The following is a 24345-nucleotide window of genomic DNA, read 5'->3' on the forward strand; positions in this document are numbered from 1 at the left end:
TCAGCTTTGTATCAAGAAGGCCAGCAACCATGCAACACTGAAAAGCCCCTACTGTGCGTGACCACTGGCCAGTTGCTGGAAGGGCCACCATTCTCAGGAAGGATGCTTTGCGGGCAACACATCCTCAAGATGACCTTGAGTCAGTCACGGCTTCTTCTGCCTTTTAAACAATGAAGTGCTATAAGGTACCATTAGTTTGGGTGACAAATGAAAGATGTCCACAAGGTCTTGGACACTCCTGCATCAAGAGTGGAGCCTATTTCTGCTCCCTTTGAATCTGTGCTGACCTGTGACTATTTTAACCAACAATATAGCAGGAGTGACACCAGGCTAGCTTCAGGCCTAGACTTGAAGAGAACTGACAGCTTCTTTTTGGGATCTTGGAGCCCTCCTGCCTTGCAGAACCTTGCTGGAGACCCCACATGGAGGGGAGTCAAGACTACTCACGGAGGGAGAGGGGCTCCGCGAGCACTGCTTCCCAACCATCCAAGGAACCAGCCTGTGAACAAAGTCGTCTTGCGTCCTCTAAACTAGTCCAGCATCTGCGGGACCCCAGTCAATACCACATGAAACCCAGAAGAATCCCTCAACTAAGTCCTGCCTGAATTTCTAACCCAGTTCACTGCGAAATTTCTAATCCAGTTCATTGTGAAATGGAATAACACAATGGTGATTGCTTTAAGCCACTGTGCTTTGGGGTCATTTGTTACACAACAATAGATGCTTGAAACCATTTTGCTTTACCACTGTTGATTTAGTTTGTGGTGCACAGCAATGTACATTTGCATCAACAGAATTTGGGGCAATAATTTTCTAAGAATTACTTTAAGATGATAGTTATGGATATAGATATAGGTATAGATATAGATACACACATAGACTTTCAGTTCAAATGAATCATCCATACCCTCTTGCTGAAGTAGCTGGAAAACTCATCCCAAAAAAAACAGCTCCTGCAGCAACCTTCATTGGTCATATGCTGCCTGGGAATCTGTGCTATTTCTATAAATTGCAGTGTAAATGTAATCCAAGTCCTAGGCTATTTTTAAATTTATGAATCATTGTTTTGTCATGTGAAGTTGCATTTATAAGCCCACTATTTTTATCTATAAATTTAAATGATAAGAAATTCATCAATAGGAAAGGTAGCATGGTGTAGAGGTTAGGAGTTGGACTCTAAGGCCAGCTGCATGTGTTCAAATCCTAACCCCTGGGTTTCCTCTGCGATAAGAACAGCAGAAACACTTAACAGAGTCATAAGACTTAAATTAGTTGATGTGTACACATGCTCAGAACAGCACCTGGCTGATAATAAGGCCAAACAGGCTTATTGCAACTTGTTTATTTGTCCTCTCCAATTTCATATTATCATCTAGTTCTTTCTTCATCAAAAGACGCAAGCATCATAGAAGGAGGAATGAGAAGTTGGCCCTAGAGTGTTTAACATAGACTTAGCCCATAGATGGTCTTCTGTAAATCTCTGTGGAATTGATTGACAGTTACCCAATAAATATATACTTTTCTTAGACATCTAACATCTTTTAAACAATTTCTTGGCTGGGCGTGGTGGCTCATGCCTATAATCCCAGCACTTTGGGAGGCCAAGGAGGGTGGGTCACCTGAGGTCTGGACCTCAGGTCGAGACCAGCCTGACCAACATGGAGAATCCTCGTCTCTACTAAAAATACAAAAATTAGCAGGGTGTGGCAGTGCATGCCTGTAATCCCAGCTACTCGAGAGGCTGAGGCAGGAGAATTGCTTGAACTCGGAAGGCTGAGGTTGTGGTGAGCCAAGATCACGCCACTGCACTCCTCCAGCCTGGGCAACAAGAGCAAAACTCTGTCTCAAAAAGAAAAAAAAAAATCTTCAGTACAGATCACTGCAAAGCATCAAGCACATGGTGGTTTGGGCCCAGATAACAAATGTGTCACACCCACCTGCGCCCGATGCCTTCTGCTCCAGCCTCCTTGCTGCCATCCACGTTGAAGTTATCCAGTGATGTACTCAACAGGCCTCCTCCAGCATCCTGAAGCCTGGATGCAAACAACTCGTTTTCTGAGCATGACAATCTCTGAATCCAAATGAGAGGCTTAGACTGGGCCTGGTGTGCAGGACTCAAATTGGCCATTTGCACAAACTTATCATGGTCTGAATTTGGGGAGAAAAAGATAGACATACACACACACAAGAATGATGCTGGATCCATTGCTCTGATGGTTGTAACATATCACTGGGCCCCCACTCTCCTCCTTTCTTTTTCTGCTGCTATTTTGTCTCCTGCGATTATCCCTGGGAATGTAAGTTCTCCTAATTAGCACTTGCTAATGAAAGAAACCTCAGAAACAGAAGAAGGAAGAGACAAGATGCTCTCTCTCCCCCTGCAGCTGACAGGACGCAGAGCCAAAGAGCCTGTTTAAATGGGTGCTAACCCTAGAGCATTTGCGAGTGGGTCGGGCTGCGGCCGAGCCTCCTGCGAAATCAGCTGCCCCATCCCCTTCTGCTTTCTGCTTTCCGCTTTTACAGATTTGTCCTCCCAAACATTCTTGTAGCAAATATTCCTCCAAATCTCCTGGGATCCCAAGATTAGTCTCTGCTCTGCGGAATATAACCTTTAATCTCTACACAGCGTAGTTTGCCCTGGTAATCATATTTAATACAAGGTCCTATTTCCTGAAATATAATATGAGATGTGTTGGGTCCCCCCAGCTTTGACACTTGCCTTTCTCCTTTCATGCAGAAATGTTTAATAAATAACTTTGATGAAGTCTTGAACTTAAGACCATGGATGTGATTAACTCCCCACTTCACTATTCACATTGTTCATAAAAAAATTGGGATTTGAAAAATAGAGCTTTTAAGTTAATGAGGCTTTACATAAAGCCAAGTTAGTATTTTAAGAAAGGAAGATGATGACTACATTCTGACCATCTGTGCCTTGCTAAAACCAAGAAGGAAAGAATGGTCAGACACATGGTAGTGTGTGGCTCCTGGTTTCTCTGTGTGTGTGTGTGTGTGTGTGTGTGTGTGTGTGTCTGCACATGCACTTCTAGAGCTCGGTGAAGCGCCTCCATTTCAAGTATATCCATGGGCACATATTTCTTCAAACAGACCCCCCTCTCTTCCCTACAATGGTGTCTGGTTCCCTGCCAGGGCTGTGCTTACTGAAAAAGCCAGCCTTTTAAAAAAACTTTTTGAGAATTTTCTGCATGCATGAGGCATTATGGTACCATCACTCACATACAGTAGGCAAAAAGCAATGAAGGAATATAAGTAAATTAAATGTGAACTGCGGCTTTTGCACAAATTGCCTAGTATCTTACTCCAGAGCTTGGGCTTGCTCAGAAACAGCAACAACAGCAGTAATGTCAACATCAACTACTAATATTTGCTGAATGCTTACTATGTGCCAGGCATGGTGGGAAGCACATTATCTGCATTGTCTCATTTAATCCTCACAATGACCCTATGGGGTAGATATTATTATACCCAATTTAAAGATCATGGAACTTGGGGCTAAGAGGATGTTAATAATTTGCTCACGGTCCCAAAGCCAGTAAGTGGTAGGGCAGACTCACACTCAAATCTGCAGACTCCACAGTCCACGCTGGAAAACGGGGATGCTGAGGACACAAAGACAATGACAGTAGCAGGGGAGATTGATGTGAGGCACGCCCAGCCTTCTGTTTACCAGGGCCCAAAGGGACAGTGACCTTAGACTTAATCATGATGGATATTAATACCCACAGGTGGGTATTCTAGGCAGAGACAGTGGAGGCAAGGTCTCAGCTCAGAGAGATTTAGCGGGTTTGAAGCAAGACTGTACAGAGACTGTGATTACAGGAAGGAGCGATCCCTTAGAGGCAGGGGACTCACAAAAGTTAGCAGAGGAGAGAGAGCTCAAGGGCCTGTGAGATGCTGGAGAGTGCCTGGAGCCTGAGGAGGAAGCTCAGTTAGCAGGAGAGGGGCCGCTTAGTGAGGTCAGAAAATAAGACCCTCGGTGCCAAGCACTCAGCATCAGGGACTCAGCCTACAGCTGTGGGCTGGTGGGGCTGCCGGTGAGTGCCAGTGTCATCGCCAGGCCTCAGTTTCATGGGGCTGACTGGGTGGACAAACAGTGGAGGGGGGATTTGTTGGAAGGTGGTAGAGCCAAAAGTAGACAGCCTTTCAAGAATGGAAGGAAGCATTGCCACGAATGTCCCAAAGCCACTAGCGAGCTGAGGACAGTGGACAGTTTCTATTCCCTGCTGTGGATGACCTGTAGCATAATTGTGGCACTAGGGAAATAAGGCTGAATCTATCTGGATGTCAAGAGCAAAATCCAAGTCAGTTGCAGTGTCACAAGGGCACAGCATATACTCAGAGCCAAGGACCATGAGGAAAAGACACCCAGGACAAGATTCTGGGCAGCTCACTGCAAATCTGCAGTCTTGCAGCCTTCTTGTGGAAGGGCCGAGACTATCCCTGCAGCCCCCAGGCCACCCATGAGAAACAGCTGAGCAAAGGCCCATGGGCCCCACTCTGCAGGGCTGACAGATCCTGCCTATTTAGTCCTGAAATTATGCATTTGTAAAAGCTCAGTGATCTATCTTTTCTCCCCACAGAACCAAATATAACTGTAAAGTAATATATTTATTGAGACAATTCACAGAAGAATGACTAAGAAGCACTTGGAAAGTGCTCAACTGCTCAAGAATCAAAGGACTGCAAAATAAAGCCACAGTGAGAAATCACTTTTACCTTCAAATGAACAAAGATAAACACGATGATATCTATTCCAACAAGGATGCAACAAAACAGGCAAGACACTACTGGGCTTGAGAACGGCACTCGGGAAAACAGCAATAGTCTTAAAAATGCCCAGCACTGGTACCCAACAATTACACTTCTGAGATCTAGCTAAAAGAAACGATATAAAATATAGAAAAATATTTCTTCCAATGATATTTATCGTATTATTTGTAATACTTAAAAACAAAAAGTGAACTAAATATCAAAAATGGGAAGGGTTCAGTAAATGCTTGTAATTCCACACAAATCATCCATTCGTTCATCAAAAAACATCTATTAACCACTTCCCATTTGACACACCACACCTCTGTTCTGTGCTGGAGCTGCTCTTGTGGAACTCCCAGTCCACTGCTGACTGCGGGCAGGCATATCCACAAATAAAAGTGGCAGAATAATACAGGTGAGAAGACAGAGGTCTGCATAGCAGAGGGAGTCGTCCATCCACCTAGGAAGAGCCACCTGGGGGCAGTCAATCAGGAAAGGCTTCAAGGAGGAGGTTACCCTTAAGCTTATTTACAGAGGATCGGACTTATCTTGGTGGTCTGAGCCAAGAAGGGGTTAGGAACACACTGCAGGCAGAGGGTATGCTGGGCACAAAGGCCATGGAAGCTGAGCCATCCTGTTGTGCTGAACAGCCTGCAAGCTGGCATGAAAAACAGCCAGAGACCAGAGAGGAGGAGTCAGGGCAAAGAATACGGCAGGATTGGGGACACAGTGGGAAGTGTCCGGCATGCCATTCTAAAACAAGAAGTTTGAGCTTGTCCCTGCAGACAACAGAGAGCCATTAACAAGTTTTCAGTATGGAAGAAAATGATCAGATTGGTCCTTTTGAAAGGTCACTCTGAAGGCTGAGAAGGACAATTATCTGGGACAAGAGTGTCAGCAGCAAGTCCATTATGTGATGTGCCTCCATTTCAAGGATATGAGGTGTGTTGGGTTCCCCCAGCTTTGACATCTCTCTCTCTGTTTTTGGTGACAAGTGGGGTGGGAAGAGAGGGTGCAGGCCCAGACACTCCCAGTTTCCTGCAGGGAGGCTGGGTGGCCCCCTTTGAACAAGACGAATATCATGGCAAAGAGTGGTGTGTGAGAGGAAGAGATCAATTACGGATGCCCTGAGCTTGACGGGTGTGTGGGACCATCAGCTGGAGGCGGCCAGTTCTCAGCTGCATGTAATCGCTGAAAAGGGTGTCTGCAGAGAGAGTTTCTAAAATGAAGAAATATTTTAAAAGGCAAGGAAACTTTGTCTAAACTCATCCTTTCAATGCAAATAAATGTTAGATTCCTAAAAACTCCTAAGACGGTAGAATGTGCAGTTTGAGAAAACAGCCTATTACAAGCCAAATAGGCCTGAAAGGACTAATTTTACAAGTGAGCTCATGAAATCTTTATAAATATTTTACAGTCACTGAAATCAGGCAATAAAAGCAATATCCATGGTGTTTCACACACTGTTCTCAGCAATAGCAGGTAAGTCAGGTATAATTAATTTACATTTGTCACCTCCAGCTCCCTGGAAATATCCCGGAACCACCAGCCTGTGGTTTCAATGAAATGTTTATATGTTCATCTGGTTCTGCTACAAATAATAAAATAAGCTACCATTATTTTCTGCATTTGGTTCTGCATCTGAAAGTTCAAAAATTTTGTTTCCCAGTTGACCCCAACTCCTGGGCCAGCCCCAGGACCCAATGACAAAGCTCCCATACGAATTGGCTGACACTGAACAAAGCCCCTGTGAGCAGGAGCCACCATTACTACCCTCACACTGAGCACAGAACCCCAGACACTGAGCTAGAAATGTTACACGCACACACCTTCCCACTCAAGCACAATACAAGCCTACAGTATGGTCTGTGTGCGCCAATGAGGACTCTCCAGCTCCGAAAGGGGAAGTGAGCTGCCCAAAGTCACGCAGCTAGAAAGTGGCACTCCCCTGAGTCTACTGGACTCCACAGGCCACATTCCCAGTCAGTGTTTCTGAAGCTTATATGTACATTCAAATCACTTGGGTTCTTTTTAAAAGGCAGATTCAGATTCAGATGGTCTGGAGTGGGGCCTGAGATTCTGCATCCTTTGCAAGCTCCCAGATGACATGCATGCTGCAGCTCCAGGAACCATGCTCTGAACATGAAGGGTGTAAACCACTGTATTGTATTGCTCCCTTTTATGGCCAAAGAAGAACGAACGCTCAGACATTGACAGCAGCTGTGGTAAAGCCAGTGCGCAAAACCAAGTCTCTCTAGCACTGAATTCCATGCTCTGGCTGGTTATGAAAGGCCATAGTACAGGCACTGGGCCCCAACAGCCACAGGTTCAAACCTTGGCTAGGCCCACCACCATGCAGCCAGCACATTACTTAACTTTTCCAAGCCTCAGTTTGCTCCTCCCCATAATGCTGGTACCTGCCTCCTGGAGCTGCTTGACCAGGACAGTTTGAGAAAACAGTAAATTATAAACATAAGGGAGGTAATTAGTGTAAATACTTAGCATAACACCAGGAAAAATTAGTAAAAACAATAGTAAATAGCTCCATAGCACTTCGTAAATGCTCAATAAATATTAGCTTGTCTTATGTGATGTGCACCCCATTTTAACCAAGTCTCACTCTTAGTTATAACAATAATACACGTTTATTGTTGTAACTTTAATAAATATCAAAAAAGTATCGCAGAGAAAACAGTCATGCCTGCATGCCTAACTCCCAAAGGTAATAACAAGTAACATTTTGGTGCAGTTCATTTCTGTATTCTTTCTTATCTTAAAACACATTAATATTAACCAAATTAGCGTTGTGTGTCTATCTATAACTATGCTATTCAAAACGGTAGGCACATGTGGCCATTTAAATTTAAATATAAATGGACGAAATTAAATAACATTGAAAATGTAATCCCTCAGTTCTTTTTGCCACCTTTGAAGTGCCCAGTAGTGTGAACAAATGTGAACTTGAAAGAGCCAATCCCTCAAGATGGATTCTGAGCAGCTAACTGGGCCCAAATTTAAAATAGATTGCTTTGGCTATTCAGGCTCTTTTTAGGTCCCTTATGAATTTTAGAATAGTATTTTTCTTATTCTGTGAAGAATGACATTGGTAGTTTGACAGGAATAGCATTGAATCTGTAAATTGCTTTGGGCAGTATGGCTATTTTTACAATATTGATTCTTCCAATCCATGAGCATAGAATGTTTTTCCATTTATTTGTGTCGTCTCTGATTTCTTTCAGCAGTGTTTTGTAGTTCTCCTTGTAGAGATTGTTCACCTTCCTGGTTAGCTGTATTCCTGGGTATTTCATTTTCTTTGTGGCTATTATTTAAGTGGGATTGTGTTCTTGATTTCACTCTTCAGCCTGAGATGTTGTTGGTGTATAGAGATGCTACTGATTTTTGTACATTGATTTTGTATCCAGTAACATGGATTGAGCTGGAAGCCATAATCCTAAGCAAACTAATGCAGGAACAGAAAATCAAATACCGCATGTTCTTCCTTATAAGCAGGAGCTAAGCATTGATCAGACATAGACATAAATATGGGAACAATAGACACTGTGGACTACTAGAGGGTGGAGGAAGGTGAGATGGGTTAGAAAACTACCTATCAGGCACTATGCTCACTACCAGGGTGACTGGATCCATACTCCAAACCTCTCAGCATCACGTAATATTCCCATGTAACAAATCTGCACATGTACCCCCTGCATCTAAAATAAAAGTTGAAATTTTTCTAAAAAAATGAATTCAGGCAAAAAAAAAAATCCTACTACACAAGGTACCTTAAATGTTTAAGATATGGTTCTGGTAAAACAAGGGTATTTATATTTTTTGAATTTAGAAGCACAGTAAGCAAAAGATCTGCTAAGCAACCAAAAGTAGGAGAATGTGATGAGTTACATTTCTCACTGTAATTGCTAAGCAGCAGCAAATAGCTTCCTGATTGGTACAGGTGCTTCCAGGGCTACTTAATAGGACATTCCTTGTTATTCTTGTTGGTAGGTAATCTTCAACTGTGCTGCATTCAGGTCACCATGCTGTCCACCTGATCTCTAGATTATGTGTATTGCAGAAACATTTTAGTGTTTTTCCTTGCAAGGATTCCAATCTAAATACAAATTACAAACTCTGCCTCTTCAGTAATCTGGTCCTGCTATGAATTTAATACCAAACTCTCAATTAAGGGTGATACAGCAGATGGCTGCAGCCGTTGTGGCAAGGACCATGGTGTATCATTACACTACTTCCTCTTCCTGGGCACACAGGAAGTCCTCCCTTTCCAACCCCTCTTGCAGTTGTCTTGGGGGCCATGTGACTGAGTTCTGTTAATGAAATGCAGATGGAAGGAATATGAGTCACTTTGGGGTCTGGCTCTTAAAACATCTTGTGTAATTTTACAGCTCTCTCTTTCCTTTCTGGAGTAATTGTTCTAGATAATGGAGCTCTCCGTTGAAGCAGCAGAGACCCCAAGTCACTGGAGGAGAGCTTCAAAATAGCCAGACTAAGAAGCGCCTGAGAAGCAAACCTTTGCTGTATTAAGCCATTGAAATTTCAAGGTTTATTTGTTACCTTTTGTCCAAAATTGCTTTATGTTTCGTAAGTAAATAAAAACTAAAAGCTAAAAAATAATAAATAAATAAATAAATAAATAAATAAATAAATAAAACAGAGCCAAGCAGCCATTTGCTGACTAGAGGTCACACACGTGCTCTGAGTTCCTTGAATACCCACCCTTGTGTTTAACGCTGGGACTTTCAGAGCTCACCTGAACCAACCAATCAGAGCTCACCTGCCTCCTCAAATCAGGGCTCAGCTGTATCAACTAGTCAGAACTGCACCACATCAACCAATCCGAACTAAGCAAGTTTGAATCCTTCATTTGCATAAATGAACTTGATTGGGAACCTAGGTGGGAGCTTTCTCTATAAAAGCCAAACCCTCTCTTTGTTCTCTAGAACACACCTTTGTTTTATACCAAGGTTGTGCCTTCTGGGTTTGCAGACTGTAACAGGAATAAAGTCTTTTTCCTTCGAATTTCTTTTCCAAGAACTTTTGTTCATGATAGGTCTGTGTTGCTAGTGACTCCCACACTGAACAATGCAGATATTTCCATCATTGAAGAAAGTGTCATTGGATGGTGCTAGCTAGATACAGTCTTATAACTTCCCTTTCCTCACTTAGCACTATATCATGTACAGTTTCACATATCACCATTATCCAAAAACTGATTTCGCTGTCTGAATTATATAGATGTTCTTGGTTTACTTATCTGGTCTTCTATGTTCGGATACTTAGATTGCTTTCAAATGGTCAGTGTCATAAACGACACCCTAGTAGACGTCCATGGGCAGCAACTTTAGTGTATGTCTATATTGATTATCTTAGGATAAATATCTATCTACAAGTAAAATTATGGGGCCAAGAGGACATGCACTTTTTAAGGCTTTTGATGTATATTTCCAATTGCACTCTGAAAAGATCATATCAGTTTACCCTCCCAGTGTTATTTATTTTAGTGCTTGCCAACATGAGAAAATAAAACTGTATTTCATTTTTATTGTATTTCTGTCGTTATTAGATTTACAACTCTGTTAGAGGTCCCCAGATCAATTGTATCTATTTATACAAATTATTTTATGAAATAACAAACTTGTCAAAGTGTATATGGAGAATATAGCTTCTACTCACCAAATAAAACATGGGAAGGCTGCCCAGAGCCCATCTGTGCATTAAACCCATGCTGGGCTGAGCAGAGGTCCAGTAAGTATTTACTGGTCTTGGCTGAATCCGTGACAAATGTGTGCTTCTTCCCAGTGACACTGCTTGTGATGGTGAACTTTTTTTGCTGAAGGAAGCAAACACAGACTTTAATACATTGATCATCCACAACACTCCACTAACGCACAACTGCAAGAAAATGCTTGGTCCCTCAGTTCCGCATCCTGTAGCAGGCATCCACGGGTGCATGGCAGATGCTGTCTGACTATGGCCTGATATTTTTCTTAGCTTAAAGAAAATCCTTCTTTTTAGTTTTTCCTTCATTCGTCAATCAAATTGTTTATCAAACAATTACTATTTTCCAAGGAGCGTGGGGGGTGAAAAGAATATGAAGTGGGTCAGGCACATTGACCTCAGCAAGGATGGAAACTAACCCTCAGTGTGCATTATGAAAAGCCACTAAATATTCCCATTGTTTTTATTGTACACACTCCAAGAAGTTGTAGACAAAATCTCAACTAGTCGGGTTATGAAAAAGATAAAAACACCTGTGTGTTATAATATTTCTGGCTATAACGTAGCAGATTCTGTTCTAAGTGCTTTATGAGTATGAATTTATTTTGTCTTCACAACTACAGAATAAGAGGGATTCTATCAGTATTTTTATTCTACAGATGAAAAAAAAAAGCAAGAGTCCTCAAAATGCCACAGGAATTGAGGTCACACCACAAAGAAACGCTTCCCCACATTATACCTTCAAGGCCCACATACAAAGTGATAATATTTGTCCAGCTCACTGGGCTAAACTGGTGAAGATGACCTATATGAGGATACCTGTATAGAGCCTTATGAAAAAAAATACAAATTTTTGCAATATATTATCCTGATAAGAACAATAAAATATATAGGTGATATTAAATATCAATTCATATAAAACTTCCAAATAAAATGTTCATTCTAGATATTCTATCTATTTCAATAAGAACCTTCAGCTTGCTCCTATAAAGATAACTTTATAGAAACAGGGCTTATGCTTGAAAGAGCTCCCGGAAACCCCTGATCCTCTTTAAGGCTAATCTCTTTTAATTCCTGATAGTCACCATTTCTAAGAAACTCCATTCACACATGTCAGATATCAACAAAAGGCAGATAAATATTCATTGCTTTTTCTCTGAGAAACTCCTTTTTACCATTAACCTAATTTTAGATAAGTTGCTCATTCTCTATATACTCTTTACTTTTACTGACAAGTATAGTGCTAAGCCTCCTTGTGCTAATAGGAATGGATTCTGAATCCAATTGAACTGTACTATAACCAGTATTTCTTTAAATAATGTGTTGTCTTAAGCATTCATAGATGCTGCTCCACTAGTCGTAATAATTCTTCTTTAGTACTCAACTGATCATTTTATCCACACTTTTTCAAAGTTGAATATTTGCTTGAAATCTATACACTTTGTCAGTACACACTGATAGGCTTTCATGCAATCCTGACAGTTTTATATTAAGTTTATTCAGATACTAAGCATTTTTCATATGAACAAGTCACTCTTTTTTTGAGACAGGGTTTTGCTCTGTCACCCAGGCTGGAGTGCAGCGACACAATCATAGCTCACTGATACCTTGAAGTGCTGGGTTCAAGCAATCCTCCCACCTCAGCCTCCCAAGTAGTTGGGACCACAGGCAGGCACCACCACACCCAGCTAATTTCTGTATTTTTAAAATAGAGACAGGGGTATCGCTATGTTGCCCAGGCTGGTCTCAAACTCCTGGGCTTAAGTGATCCTCCTCAGCCTCTCAAAGTGCTGGGATTACAGGGGTGAGCCACTGTGCCTTGCAAGAATAAATCAGTTTTTAAAATGTAACAACTATTTTTTAACAAATCTGAAAAGGGAGAATCATTCACACACCCACATACAAACAAACACACACACACCGAAGTTTCTTTTAGCTTATAAACTCTCAGCAAAACTCTCCTTTTCAGATGCCAGTGCTCCAAGGTATCAAACACCAGAGTGGAATGCTGATCCTATTTCTTGACATAAAGGTGAAAAGAGTCTTGACTGTAGTGGTTTGGATTTTATTTCCATTTATCACCATTTTGATAACATCATTTAATGGAAAATTCTTATCTGCAAACTTTCACATAGGCAAGCTGCTACTCTGTGTATATGATGATATATAACTCCAATCTCTGGGTTTTCAGCACCAGCATGAAATCCTTTCTTTACACTTCTGTGGTTGCAGTAGAAACATATTAGGTTGGTGCAATTACTGCAATTAGGTGGGCGTGATTACTCTTGCACCCACCTAATTCATAGCAGGTGCTTCTGTAACATGTTGGTTTCAAAGCATCAGTTTACCATTTTGAATATTTTCATCCCTAGGAGTTTTTTTCTTTTCTGTTGCTATTTGTTCACCTGCTTGATTATTTTTCTAGGCAGAGGAGACTTGCCACGAAGCTAATGAAACTGAAGCTCCAGGGCCCTCACTTCCTGGGAGGAGCTCTGGCAGTGCATTCACATGGTCTTATAATACACAGAAGGTAAGATGTTTTCACCCCAGTTGGTTAAGACCACTGACTCTTTCTACTCGGACACACCCTCCTTGCCACTTCCCTTCGCACCAGGTGGTGTTGGGTGATAAGCAGCAGATCCCTCTAAGTTGAGATGGGGATACACTTGGTTTAGATTTAGTTGGATTTATTTAGGTGATTTGAAGCCTTTTCAAGAATAGTTACTTTATTGCTAGCCATCCCAGAATACTCCTTCCATTTGTCTAACTCACCTAAAATCTCAGCAGAAAGGTGCAGGGCCAGCAGCCAGATGAAATTGACCATGCCCTATAATACCCAGCCCCCGAAGGAAGCATGAGCTGTACAGAGCCAGGAGCTGATCTACAGGAAGTTTTTGCACTCATCAGAAATGAAAAACTATAATTTATTCTCAAAAATACTCATCTAATTGAAATGCTTCCCTATCAGGGATATACTCTATAATTGTGTATACTGCATTATCAATACACCACATGATTTTTTTTATGGGAATCCCATGAAATAGAATTTGTCAGGTTTCCTGCATTTGCAGCAAAGAACTCTGTTGCAGCACTAGAAAGAGCAAAAATGTTTCTGCACAAAGCCACGTGTTTCATGCATCCTATTAATCCTTTCAATAATAAAAACAGATTTCAATCCACCATGCTAGAAGAAAAACTAAACTATATTTCTATCCTCTCTAGAGAAAATGATATTACAAAAGTGCCATCATACAGAAAAATAATCAGAGTAGCCATTAAAAATTTGAAAGGAAAAAAGTATTATAGACATTGTCAGGAAGTTAATAAAAATATTACTTGCTGGCTTTTGTGATATCTGCAGGATTTGTTCAGCTTTTAAAAATCCACAAAGTTTTTTTGATTTCTTTTCTCATTCTAAATAAACATTTCTTTCATGCCATCTTTTGTAACTTTGTATTCTTTTTCATAAAGAGGGCCCTACATAGCGTGTATCTGCTTCTGTTTCCATGCATTTCTCTTCAGAGATTTAACTAGTGGTGATAACTAAGAACAGTTACTAACTTGCATAGGTTTATTGTTCTAGAAGGAACAGGTTTTTGATTGAACAATCAAACCACACATGGACGCCAACACATCTACGAATCATATTATTTGGAAATGTCATTTTTCTCTACTTCCTTTGCTGCTTTGGTGCAGGCTGGCAAGATGAACGATGTGTAATTGTTTGAAGAATTTTGGCCTCAGGTATTAAAAAGCAAAATTGAAACCAGTTTCCTGAGTTAATTTTCGTATTGTTCACTGAACTCCCTATTTTGTGCTTACAGAAGCATAAAGAATTCAAGCACTTTGGAGGCGAGGGGGGATCGAGGTCAGGGATCGGACAGGTGAACGTTCTACTAAAATAGAAAATAGCCGGGTAGTGGGGGCTGTAGTCAGCTACTCGGAGGCTGAGCGGAGAATGGCGTGAATCGGAGCGAGCTTGCAGAGAGTGGCACTGCACTCAGCTGGCGACAGCAGACTCGTCTAAAAAAAAAAAAAAAAAAAAAAAAAAAAGAATTCAAGTCATTTTCTGCGTAAGATGCTTGGTTTGCAGCAAGCTGCTGGTGACATTACTTCATCTGATGACTGTTCCATAAAAATAAGTTATTCATGCCAAGGAAGAGGATGATCATCAGAGAATGGAAATCCTGATTAAGTATTTTTTGAGCTACTAAGTTTGTCTTCAGAGCCGGATGACTTCCCAGTTTTAATCAAGAAATTAATCAACTAATTTAATCAAGAAATCCCCTGGTAGGGGGGGGAAATAAATACCTGTAAAAGTTAAACCAATGTATACATGAAGTACTTACTTAAGGGAACTGTTGAGCTTTACAGCTTCAAAAAATTCCATTTTAAAAAATTACTTTTTTAGGTTATCTGCATTTTTATGAATATTTTGAAACATAGTGCATTGAACAATCTGAACAATTAAACATGCAATAAAGAAAATAAGTAATGTAGTAGTATTAAATTCATTAAACAAAGTTCTTCATATAATCTTTCAGTTTAGTTAAAGTAATTTGAGTAATTAAAATTCTGAAAAATTCACAAATATAAATATTGTTTCATTTGAGTTTGATCAAAATAATTTGGAAAAAAAGTCAGTTTCCTGATAACATATAGACCACTTGAATAAACTCAGTTAAATTGTGCTCAATTATTATTTATTTTTAGATGTAAGCTTTTTTCCTGAAAACAAACAATAATTTATTATGAAATTTTATCTTGACAATATGTTAACTTCAAAGCCAAGATGAAAGAAATAAAAGAAACATCCTGAAAATGAATGAAAGCAATTATGTTCTACTCAGGAAACTCTAACATCAGATAATGATACAAATAGTGATCTAGCTAGAAAATGTTTTTAACCATTAAGAAAATGAAATAGAAAAAAAAAATTTTTTTAGGGGCCACAAGATAAAGAACTTCATATTTTACAATAAATCGTCACTAAAGTGACACAGGTACTGACTGGAACAACCACAGGACAAGCAGAGGCTGTCAGCCACCAGGGTACAGTGCCAGAGTGACTCACTTCAGGAGGTAGAAATATGCATGCAAATAGTGTTCAAGTAGATTCCAAATGTTGTGTACTTAATGGGGATTTTCTATTCAAAAATAGACTTTGAAACTTTTAAGAGCTATCAAAAATTTGCAATCCTCAGTGTCCCGTAGCACACCTGTAGTCCTCAGAGACAGACCAGAGGCCTTGGCACACTGCGTGCAAAGGGAAAATTAAAACACGGAAAGAAGTTTTTCAAAACCTTTCAGGCTTTACTCAACCTAAACTACACTCTCAACCCCCATCTCCCACCTTCAACTTTGCTCTCAACATTAATGGAGTCTCCAAATTAAGAAAACTTTACCCAGAAGGAAAGTGTAGCCCTTTAGACCAATGACTGTTCATGGGGATATGTGGAGGTCCAGGCAAGGAATGGTAGGGAAGAAATGGCCTCCTGAGGACCTCCCAAAATCCCTTGGCAGACTTCTTCCAAATATCTTGCAATGCATCAGAATGCAGGTTAACAAACAGACAGGCTGTGAGAATGTTTGGTCAGGAGAAAGCCACATGACCCATGACCCATTGCTCCTTTAAACGGCCAACAAATCAAAGGAAAATGAAGTGCAGGTTATTTATCAACTGAGCTACACTCACATAAGTAGAAATCTTCCCAGTTTCTCTCCACTGAAACCGTAAAGTTGCAATTCTGCTGTTGTTTTTCACTTCATATACTATGACACCCTTGGCACAGATCCCCAGGGCCATCTCCTCTTCTGGCCTCCTCTTCTCTGAGAATACTTGGTGAACCAGCACACCGTATTCTGGGAGCTGCTGAGTGACCTGGAACAGAAAAAGGCTGATTTAGAAGAGACAGGCACATGGTTTAAAATAACGGGCCTCACGCCATTCACTCCATGCAAAACACATTGATAGGTGTTCTGAAAAGAAAGAGTAGGATTGTCATGTAAGTTTAGGAAACACTGGGCTGAACAGATTTATTTGCTATGTACAGAATTTCTCTGCACCTCTGATAAGATAGAATTTTCCTTTTTTTTTTTTTTTGTAACCCAAGGAATACTTTTCTCATGGAATACCTAAAACAGTACTTAGAACACAGTTATTATGAAAATAACACAGTACGATAATAATATTCTGGATACGTTTTTTAGAATTCATACTCTTCTGGGACATCTCAAGGTAAGAGATTTCTTTTCCTGGTTGTGTCAGAGTCTATAGTATTTTCTGTTCCAACCCCTTTACATGACAGACAGAAAAACTGAGGCTAAGGCACAGAAAGCGACCTTCCAGATCACCAGTGTTAGTTGTGAACCACCCTGCAGAGAAAATGACCATTCATTTTGGTGCTCCTCACCGTGTAGCAATGCCTTCGTGGGGGTCCCCATAGCCCAAGGTCTTGCCTCTGTTTACCAGGTTAGGGGAATAAATTTTGCCAGGGGCCATAGGTCTGTTGGAGCTAGGGACTGCATTAGGCCACCAACTTCTTAAGAGACCAGAGTATAAAATGAACACAAATGTTTCTACATCTCAATGGCAGTCACTTTCCCACCCTGGGCTTTCACACCTTCATCTTCACCAGGAAGATGCCAGTCCCCATCAGAAGGTTGATGTGTCTCTGGGACCCACAGCAAGGGCCTCTTGCTTTTGAAGCCCTCTCAGAAGGGTTGTATTGCTGAAATCTGGTATCCCATTCCTACCCCCAACCAGAGAACACCATGTCCTATTCAATCTCTCTCACCCCCAGGCAAGGTCACAAAAACAGGGACAAATTATGGCTTTTGAGAGCTCCTCTCTCAGGCTCCTTGCCCATTCACCATTGATGAAGTCTGTGCAGACAGCTTATGCTGCCTGCAGACTCCACAGCTCTTCACACAGGGTTCAGATTACATTTCTGAACCCTAAGCCTCCTTCATTTAACTTTGGAGAGACCCTGTCACCATCATCATCATCATCATCATCGTCATCATAATCATCATCATCATCAGTATCCTCATCATCATACTAATCAATATTCATTGAGCGCTGGTGCTGAAATATCCAGTGGCCAGACTGGGCATGTGATTAAAGTTTAACAAAGCAGGGCCACCACAAGATAATTAGGTAGATGCTTTTAAAGAATTCGGTGTGATATTTCTTTTAAAAATTAAGCATTAATAAGTAGTTATCATTAGGATAAAGATGTCTTTGCTAGACTTACACTTCTTCAATTGTTTAGTATTAGTTTATATTTTAATTTATTGTTTAACTATACAAAGAGAGACATGATGCTTTTCAGTTCTTTGGGCCTCAAGATTCCTACTGGTAAAGCACCATGCTAAGCCTCTCCCAGCATTATTTCATTATTATTTAATCTTCAGAACAATCACAGAGATAGTGAAGCTATCCTTTTTCTAAGTAATCTGTCCAAGTTCCTGCTTTGGAGCCAGGAATGGAAATATGGAAAGATGAGCTTGTTTGCTCCTGAGTCTTCACTCTTAACAACTGAAATACGGGGAATCCAAAAGACCTGGAAACATAGGCGAATATAGTTAATGTTGTCAATGGCATCTTCAATCTGTAAAATAATAAAATAATGATGTCTACCTCCATTCGCTGTGTGCTAGGGAATCTCCTAGGATGCTTCTCCTGGCCCCCTTTGCATTGCTATTACTGGGTGTCCTTTCAGAGGGTCATTTCCTCTCCATGTGCTTTGGGCAATCTTACTACAAGGCCTGTTCTCCTTATAACAGGCAGCAAAGTTGACATGGGACCAAGCACTCCTGGCTGCCAGCCACACAGCACACTTGCTGCATTGAACATTCTTCAAAACAAATGGATTGTTATTTCTGAATATTCATCAAGGGGCTCAGAATTCATTTTCTCTGACTTTATAATTCCACCTGTGGGTATCTACCCTAAGAAAATATGCTAAATAATCAGGACAATCCCTTCTCATAATGCTGTTGAGTGCAGATTTGTGGGGTGATTTGGGGAAACCAGTTCCCGGCAGTAAACGATTTCCTAAAAACAGTACTGTCTTAAAATTAATTATCAGGCAGCCTTTACAAAGGATATTTATAAAGCATTTGTAATTATCAGGAGAGTGCATTTGTTATAGTGCTAAGTGGAAGAAACTACAGGATACAACCAATATGATTTCAATAGCAAGAAAAAAATATTTTAATAATATATTACAACCCACAGCTATGTGGGAAAATGGCTCCATGGTTGAGGATGTTAGGAAAACACTGAATTCACCTTAAACAGGTTATTCTGAGATTAATAAGCTAATATAGTTGTGAATCTACAGACAGACTATGGTATTCAGCGCTCCCCAAACTGGACTTTTGCCCAGTCTGTGGCTAGTACAAGATGCTGAACTGTCAGAGTTAGTCATCAGTGAACTGGGTACCAAGAGGTAGCCTCCCAATAATGGTTTTCTCCTTTTTCTAATGAAAAACAAGAGCCATGAGGAGCTATAATTAAATAATCCAGCGATTGCTTGTAGAGTAGTAACTGGGCTCTGTGATGGGCTCTGAGGATCCATGGCCCTCCGGGCATTTATAGCCCAGTAGAAGGGATGGAAAATGTCCAGAAATGACTGCAGCGTGAGGTGTCTTAGCAATATATATCAACAATGTTCAAAATGTTTATTACCTTCCACCCTATAATTCCACTCATGAGATTCTATCCCTAAGGAATGAAGCAGAAGTACAGCTAAGATTTATATGGAAAAGATGCTAATCTCAGTATTGTTTTAAATAGTCCCATATTGGAAACTACTTATATGTTAAACAATAGAGCATTGAGAGAAAAAATTAGAGTACAACATATGTTAATTCAAAAGAAGTTTTCAAGTGTTTAGATTTATGGGATTATATGCATACATAAAAATGCATATATAATATAAAGCAAATTTTAAATATATATGCATATACATATATATATGAATGCACAGAACAAAGAGAGAAGGATGAATATACCTAAATGTAACTGTGCTATCTCCAGGCGGCAGAATTATGAGGAAATGTTTACTTTTATAATCAGGGAGGAGGAGAAAACCTTTAACAAATCCTCACCCTAATGAGAGGCTCCCATTGTGCTCTGGGGATGATGACAAAGCCCTGTCTAGTTTATCTCTCTGTACCACAGGCAGGCAACACCAGCATTAACAACCCCACCCAGCCTACCAAGGGGAACTGCAAAAGCAAGAGGGCTCCTTGAAACCGATAAAGATTACATGTAAATGAAATCAAATCTATTCAGTGCTTTCTGTGAATGGGGAAAAAATGGTTTCTTGTATTTTTGCTTCTGAGCCTGGTAGTTTCTTTTACAATCATTTTTCATCATTCAGACAGGAAGCGAGGGGCCCTGACAGTGAGCTCAGCACTCAAAGTCAGGGTCTGGGCAGAGGCCAGAAGGTAACATCCATCCTGCAGACATCTGCCGCAGGGTTGGGTCCTTGGCCTCTATACTGGATTCTGCAGTTCTGTGGCTCTGTGAGCACTCATTATCGATGGCTTTGAAGTCCCCACTGGTCCCTCATCAAGGGAACGCTTCGTCCCCTTGACAGGGAACACGTGTGCAGCCCGGACTATGGAGTGCCCTGATCATGCTTCGCCAGTGCTTCTCAAATGAAACGCTTGCAGGCTACACTATGTTAGATACAGGGATAGTTCTGCAAAATGACCGGCTGAAAAGCAAAGGCCCAACCTCATGTTGGCTGTTCTGTTTTCAAGTACCCATCTCAATTAAGGGCAAGAAAACACAGACGGAATATTTCTACCTGACTTCTGTACAGAGAAATGTACAAATCTCCTAGCTTCCTTTTAAAACTGCTCCCCCAATCAAATGGCCCAGCTTGTACCCCGTCCTGGGGAAGCTGCGAGTGTCCTCCCACTTATCCCCCAGCTGTATCTGCACAGGCACAGCAGCCACTCTCTCCCTGGTCCCCACATCTTGACATAGAGTAGCTGGTATTGTTCTTGTTCCACTGAGCGTTTATTGAGTTGTGTGCCTGTGGGTAGACCGCAATCCTCCCCACAAGACGCGGGGCTTCCTGGGGACAAAGAGCACATGCTTTTTGTCTCCATTTTCCAGTGCCTGGCCCACAGCAATGGGAGATTGTGGAGTAGCAAAGACTATTCATCATTGTGTGTGCCCACACGGGGAGACTGCAGTGCCACTGTTTTTGCCCCACTGGTGAAGAGACGGCGGGCCCAAGCTGCAACCCTGTGCACAGGCCACAGCAGCTGTGCTGTGTTGAGGACTGCTGCCTGCAGGGCTGCAAACTTGGGGTCTTGCAACAGCTTTTCTCTGGCTCAAGCGTTGATCTTGTACTTCTGTTGTCCTATGTGTTAACTATAAGAAATGTGGTCTCCCTGCTTGGAGGAAAGTGTCTGGAATGCTGATCTAAGATTTGTCCGGGCACAGTGGCTCTCGCCTATAGTCCCAGCACTTTGGGAAGCTAAGGCAGGCGGATCACCTGAGGTCAGCAGTTCGAGACCAGCCTGGCCAACATGGGGAAACCCTGTCTCTACTAAAATACAAAAATTAGCTGGGCATGGTGGCAGGCGCCTATAATCCCAGGGCGAGACTCCATCTCAAAAAAATAAATAAATAAAATAAAAAATAAGGAAAAGCCCTATCACACCCACCCCAGCTCACTAAATCCTACCTTCTTTGGGGTCATTTCCAATGCCGGCTGCTTCCAGAAGCCTCTCCTTGCCCCTCCCTGCCTCCTAGAGCTCCACCCTTGCTCATGCCTCCTTGTGGGTCTGCACACACCTGGGCCCCTTGAGAAGGCTCTGCAGGGGATTGCTGGCTGCATTCCCTTGAAGACCAACACCTCTCTTCAGGAAGGCCTTACCTTCAAGAACTCCAGCTCAGCATCCTCTCCCCACAGTGCAGAGCTGAGCCGGTGCATCTCTGAGACTTCGACTTGGACCCGTAGAGCGGTCATCCTCTCGATCAGACTCACTGGGATGTAATCTTCAACATGAAAGTATGGCTTACTCTCCACCTGCTGGAAGTAAGATGCAGAGGGGAAGGGCACAATCAAGACACTGGCCGGGGGACTCTGAGCGGAATGAAAACATTATCTGTAGTCATAATTCCAGGAGGGCTCCGGAGAAAGACACTTCCTCGAGGTGCCCACCTGGGATATTATTTTCTACTGTATTAGAAACAGGGCCAACCCCTAGGACATGAACAGAAAAGAGAGAGTAAAGGAGCTGTTTTTGAGCCCCTTTTTATGCCAGGTGGTTCACAGAACACATAAGCCTCTTCTGATTCTCACAGGAATACTCTGAAGATGGCGTTGTCATTGCCATTGCCAAGACAAGCAAAAAGAGAGGTCACTCAACAGGGTGAAGCTCACACCACTTGGAAGTGACAGAAACAAGATTTGTTCACTCCAAACCCTCACACTTCTGATGATGCCACACCTTACCAAAAGGCACAGCAAAACCCTGGCCCTAAAACTCTATGTTTTTTTTTTAAATTCATTTAGCATTTCTGTCTACATGCACTCCCAGAACATTGTCTCTTCTCACCAAGGAGGTCTTAGCTTTGGCATAATTGCTTCACATGAAGATGTTCAAGGAGTAGCCCCCTGGAAAAGGGGAGACTGGATGCCCCCTGGAAAAGGGGAGACTGGATACCCCCAGCCCACCTTCCTCAAGTCTATTCTTTGGGAGACTGAGGCTGCATCCCCCCGGGAGACGGTGGCTGCTGGAATCACTCACTGCTTGATGGTAAGTTCCCTGAACACAGACTCTGGGGCAGGTAAAAGCCTGCAGAAGTCCATGCAGGAGTGATCTTGAGGTCCACTATACAGAAAGAGGAATGCAGGATCAGGCAGAGGGAGAAGCTGACCCTGCCTTTGTATTCCCAGATCAACATGTCCTGGTCTCAGGATGCCCTTGCCAGCCTAACCCTGGGCAAGCCATTTCCCTCCAGTTTAGGGCAGTTACTCATGAGGAAGGCAGTTGGGAGCTGGGAGAATCTGGCCTCGTTGGGGCTGGGGGTGAATGAGTTGGCCTGAGTGGGGGATCTGAAGGGAAGAGCACAGTGTCCACCACCTCCCACACTCCTGATGTAGCATGTCCCCATGTGGCCATGGACCAAGAATCCTCAGGTTGGTGCTGGCCCATGATGGTTTTGAGTTCAGCTCCACCACAAATGGAGAGACATTGTTCAGCAGGCTAGTGCATAAAAAAGCATTTAGAATGCTCTTAGCGTGGCCAAATTCCAGAACACTGGCAACACCATGCTGGTGAGGATGTGGAAAACAGGAACTCTCAGTCGTTGCTGGCGGGATTGCAAAATGGTACAGCCATTTTAGAATACAGTTTGGTTGTTTTTCATAAAACTAAACATGTGCTTACCATATGATTGAGCAATTTGCTCCCTGCTAATTACCAAAAGGAGTTGAGAACTTATGTCCACACAAAAACCTGCACACAGATGTTTATAACAGCCTTATTCATAATTGCCAAAACTTGGAAGCAAATGATGTCCCTCAGTGGGTGAATGGATAAATAAACTGTTACATCCAGACAACGAAATATTGTTCAGTGCTAAAAAAAAAAAAAAAAAATGAGCTGTCGAGCCATGAAAAGACATGGAAGAGTCTGAAATGCATATTACTAGGTGAAAGAAGTAGGTCTGTAAAGGCTACATACTGTATGATCATAACTATATGATATTCTGGAAAATGCAAAACTATGGAAGTATAAAAAGATCAGGGGTTTGGAGGCAGGGAGAAATAGATAAGTGGAGCACAGAGGATTTTTAGGGCCATGAAATTACTCTGTAAGATACTTGAAAGTTGGTTACACAAATTGAGTAATTCTTGTCATATCCAACTAAATCAGAGTCCAGGAGCCAGGAAGTAAATGAACTCGGGGCACATAGCACCTGCTCCAAGAATTAAATTTTTCCATAAGCCCAACTACTGAAAGGACTTGCTGTAACCCTAAGACCAGTTTTACCTAGTAGCTGCCGAAAAGACCTGCTGGGACTCTAAGACTTGTTTTACCTCCCACTGTCACTCACCAATCAGTTTTCATTTCCCAAAAGCTTCTCAAGTGCTGATGAGTTTTCTTTCAAAACTATAACATTTTTATTCCTAATAAAAATCCCAACCTTCTCTTTGTCCGTGAGACACACCAAAGACCACCCAGTCTATGAGTATACCCCAAACTGCAATTCTTGCTTCCCAAATAAATTGTTTTAAATTTAGAGATTCATCTTCACATTTTATTTGACTTCAGCAATAGCGTAATGGTGGATACATGTCTTTATACATTTGTCAAAACCCATAGAATGTACAACCTCAAGAGTGAACCTCATTGTAAACTATGAGCTCTCAGTGGTAATGGTGTGTCAATGTAGGTTCATTGATTGTAACAAATGTACATTCTGGTGCAGGATTTTTATGGTGTCTGTAGGAGAAGGCTGTGCATGTAGAGGGGCAGGGGGCAGGGGATATATGAAAACTCCCTGTATTTTCAATTCAAATTTACTGTGAATCTAAAACTGCTCCAAACATTAAAGTCTATTAAAACACTTTTTTAAAGTGTTTAGGATCTTTGATCCAGGATCCTTCTGGTAGGAATATATCCAAGAGAAAAGTCCATATGGGACTGAAAAAGCTCTGGGGTCAAGTACACTTATTTTTATGGCATTTATAAAACAGAAAAATCAGATGCAATTTAAATGATAATAATAGCAGTTATCACTTACATGGTGCTACTGGATGAATACCCCACAATACAAGAATGAAGAAGTGAAGG

At 41.6% G+C, this 24345-nt stretch overlaps 1 protein-coding gene across 2 annotated transcripts in view; it reads right to left on the reverse strand.

Annotated features, from left to right (window-relative positions):
- Positions 1 to 24345, reverse strand: part of FRMPD2 (FERM and PDZ domain containing 2) — a 122434-nt gene that overhangs the window by 37231 nt on the left and 60858 nt on the right. The window contains exons 13-16 of one of the 2 annotated variants that reach the window (XM_003278156.3): positions 21417 to 21572; positions 16205 to 16390; positions 10465 to 10621; positions 1938 to 2148 (exon numbers count right to left, since the gene is read on the reverse strand). In XM_003278156.3, coding sequence (XP_003278204.2) covers positions 1938 to 2148; positions 10465 to 10621; positions 16205 to 16390; positions 21417 to 21572 — 710 coding nt within the window. The remainder of the gene's footprint in view (positions 1 to 1937; positions 2149 to 10464; positions 10622 to 16204; positions 16391 to 21416; positions 21573 to 24345) is intronic. The other variant, XM_030797997.1, reaches the window with a different exon arrangement.

This window comes from Nomascus leucogenys, chromosome 18 (genome assembly GCF_006542625.1).
Source record: "Nomascus leucogenys isolate Asia chromosome 18, Asia_NLE_v1, whole genome shotgun sequence".
NCBI classification, from domain to species: domain Eukaryota; kingdom Metazoa; phylum Chordata; class Mammalia; order Primates; family Hylobatidae; genus Nomascus; species Nomascus leucogenys.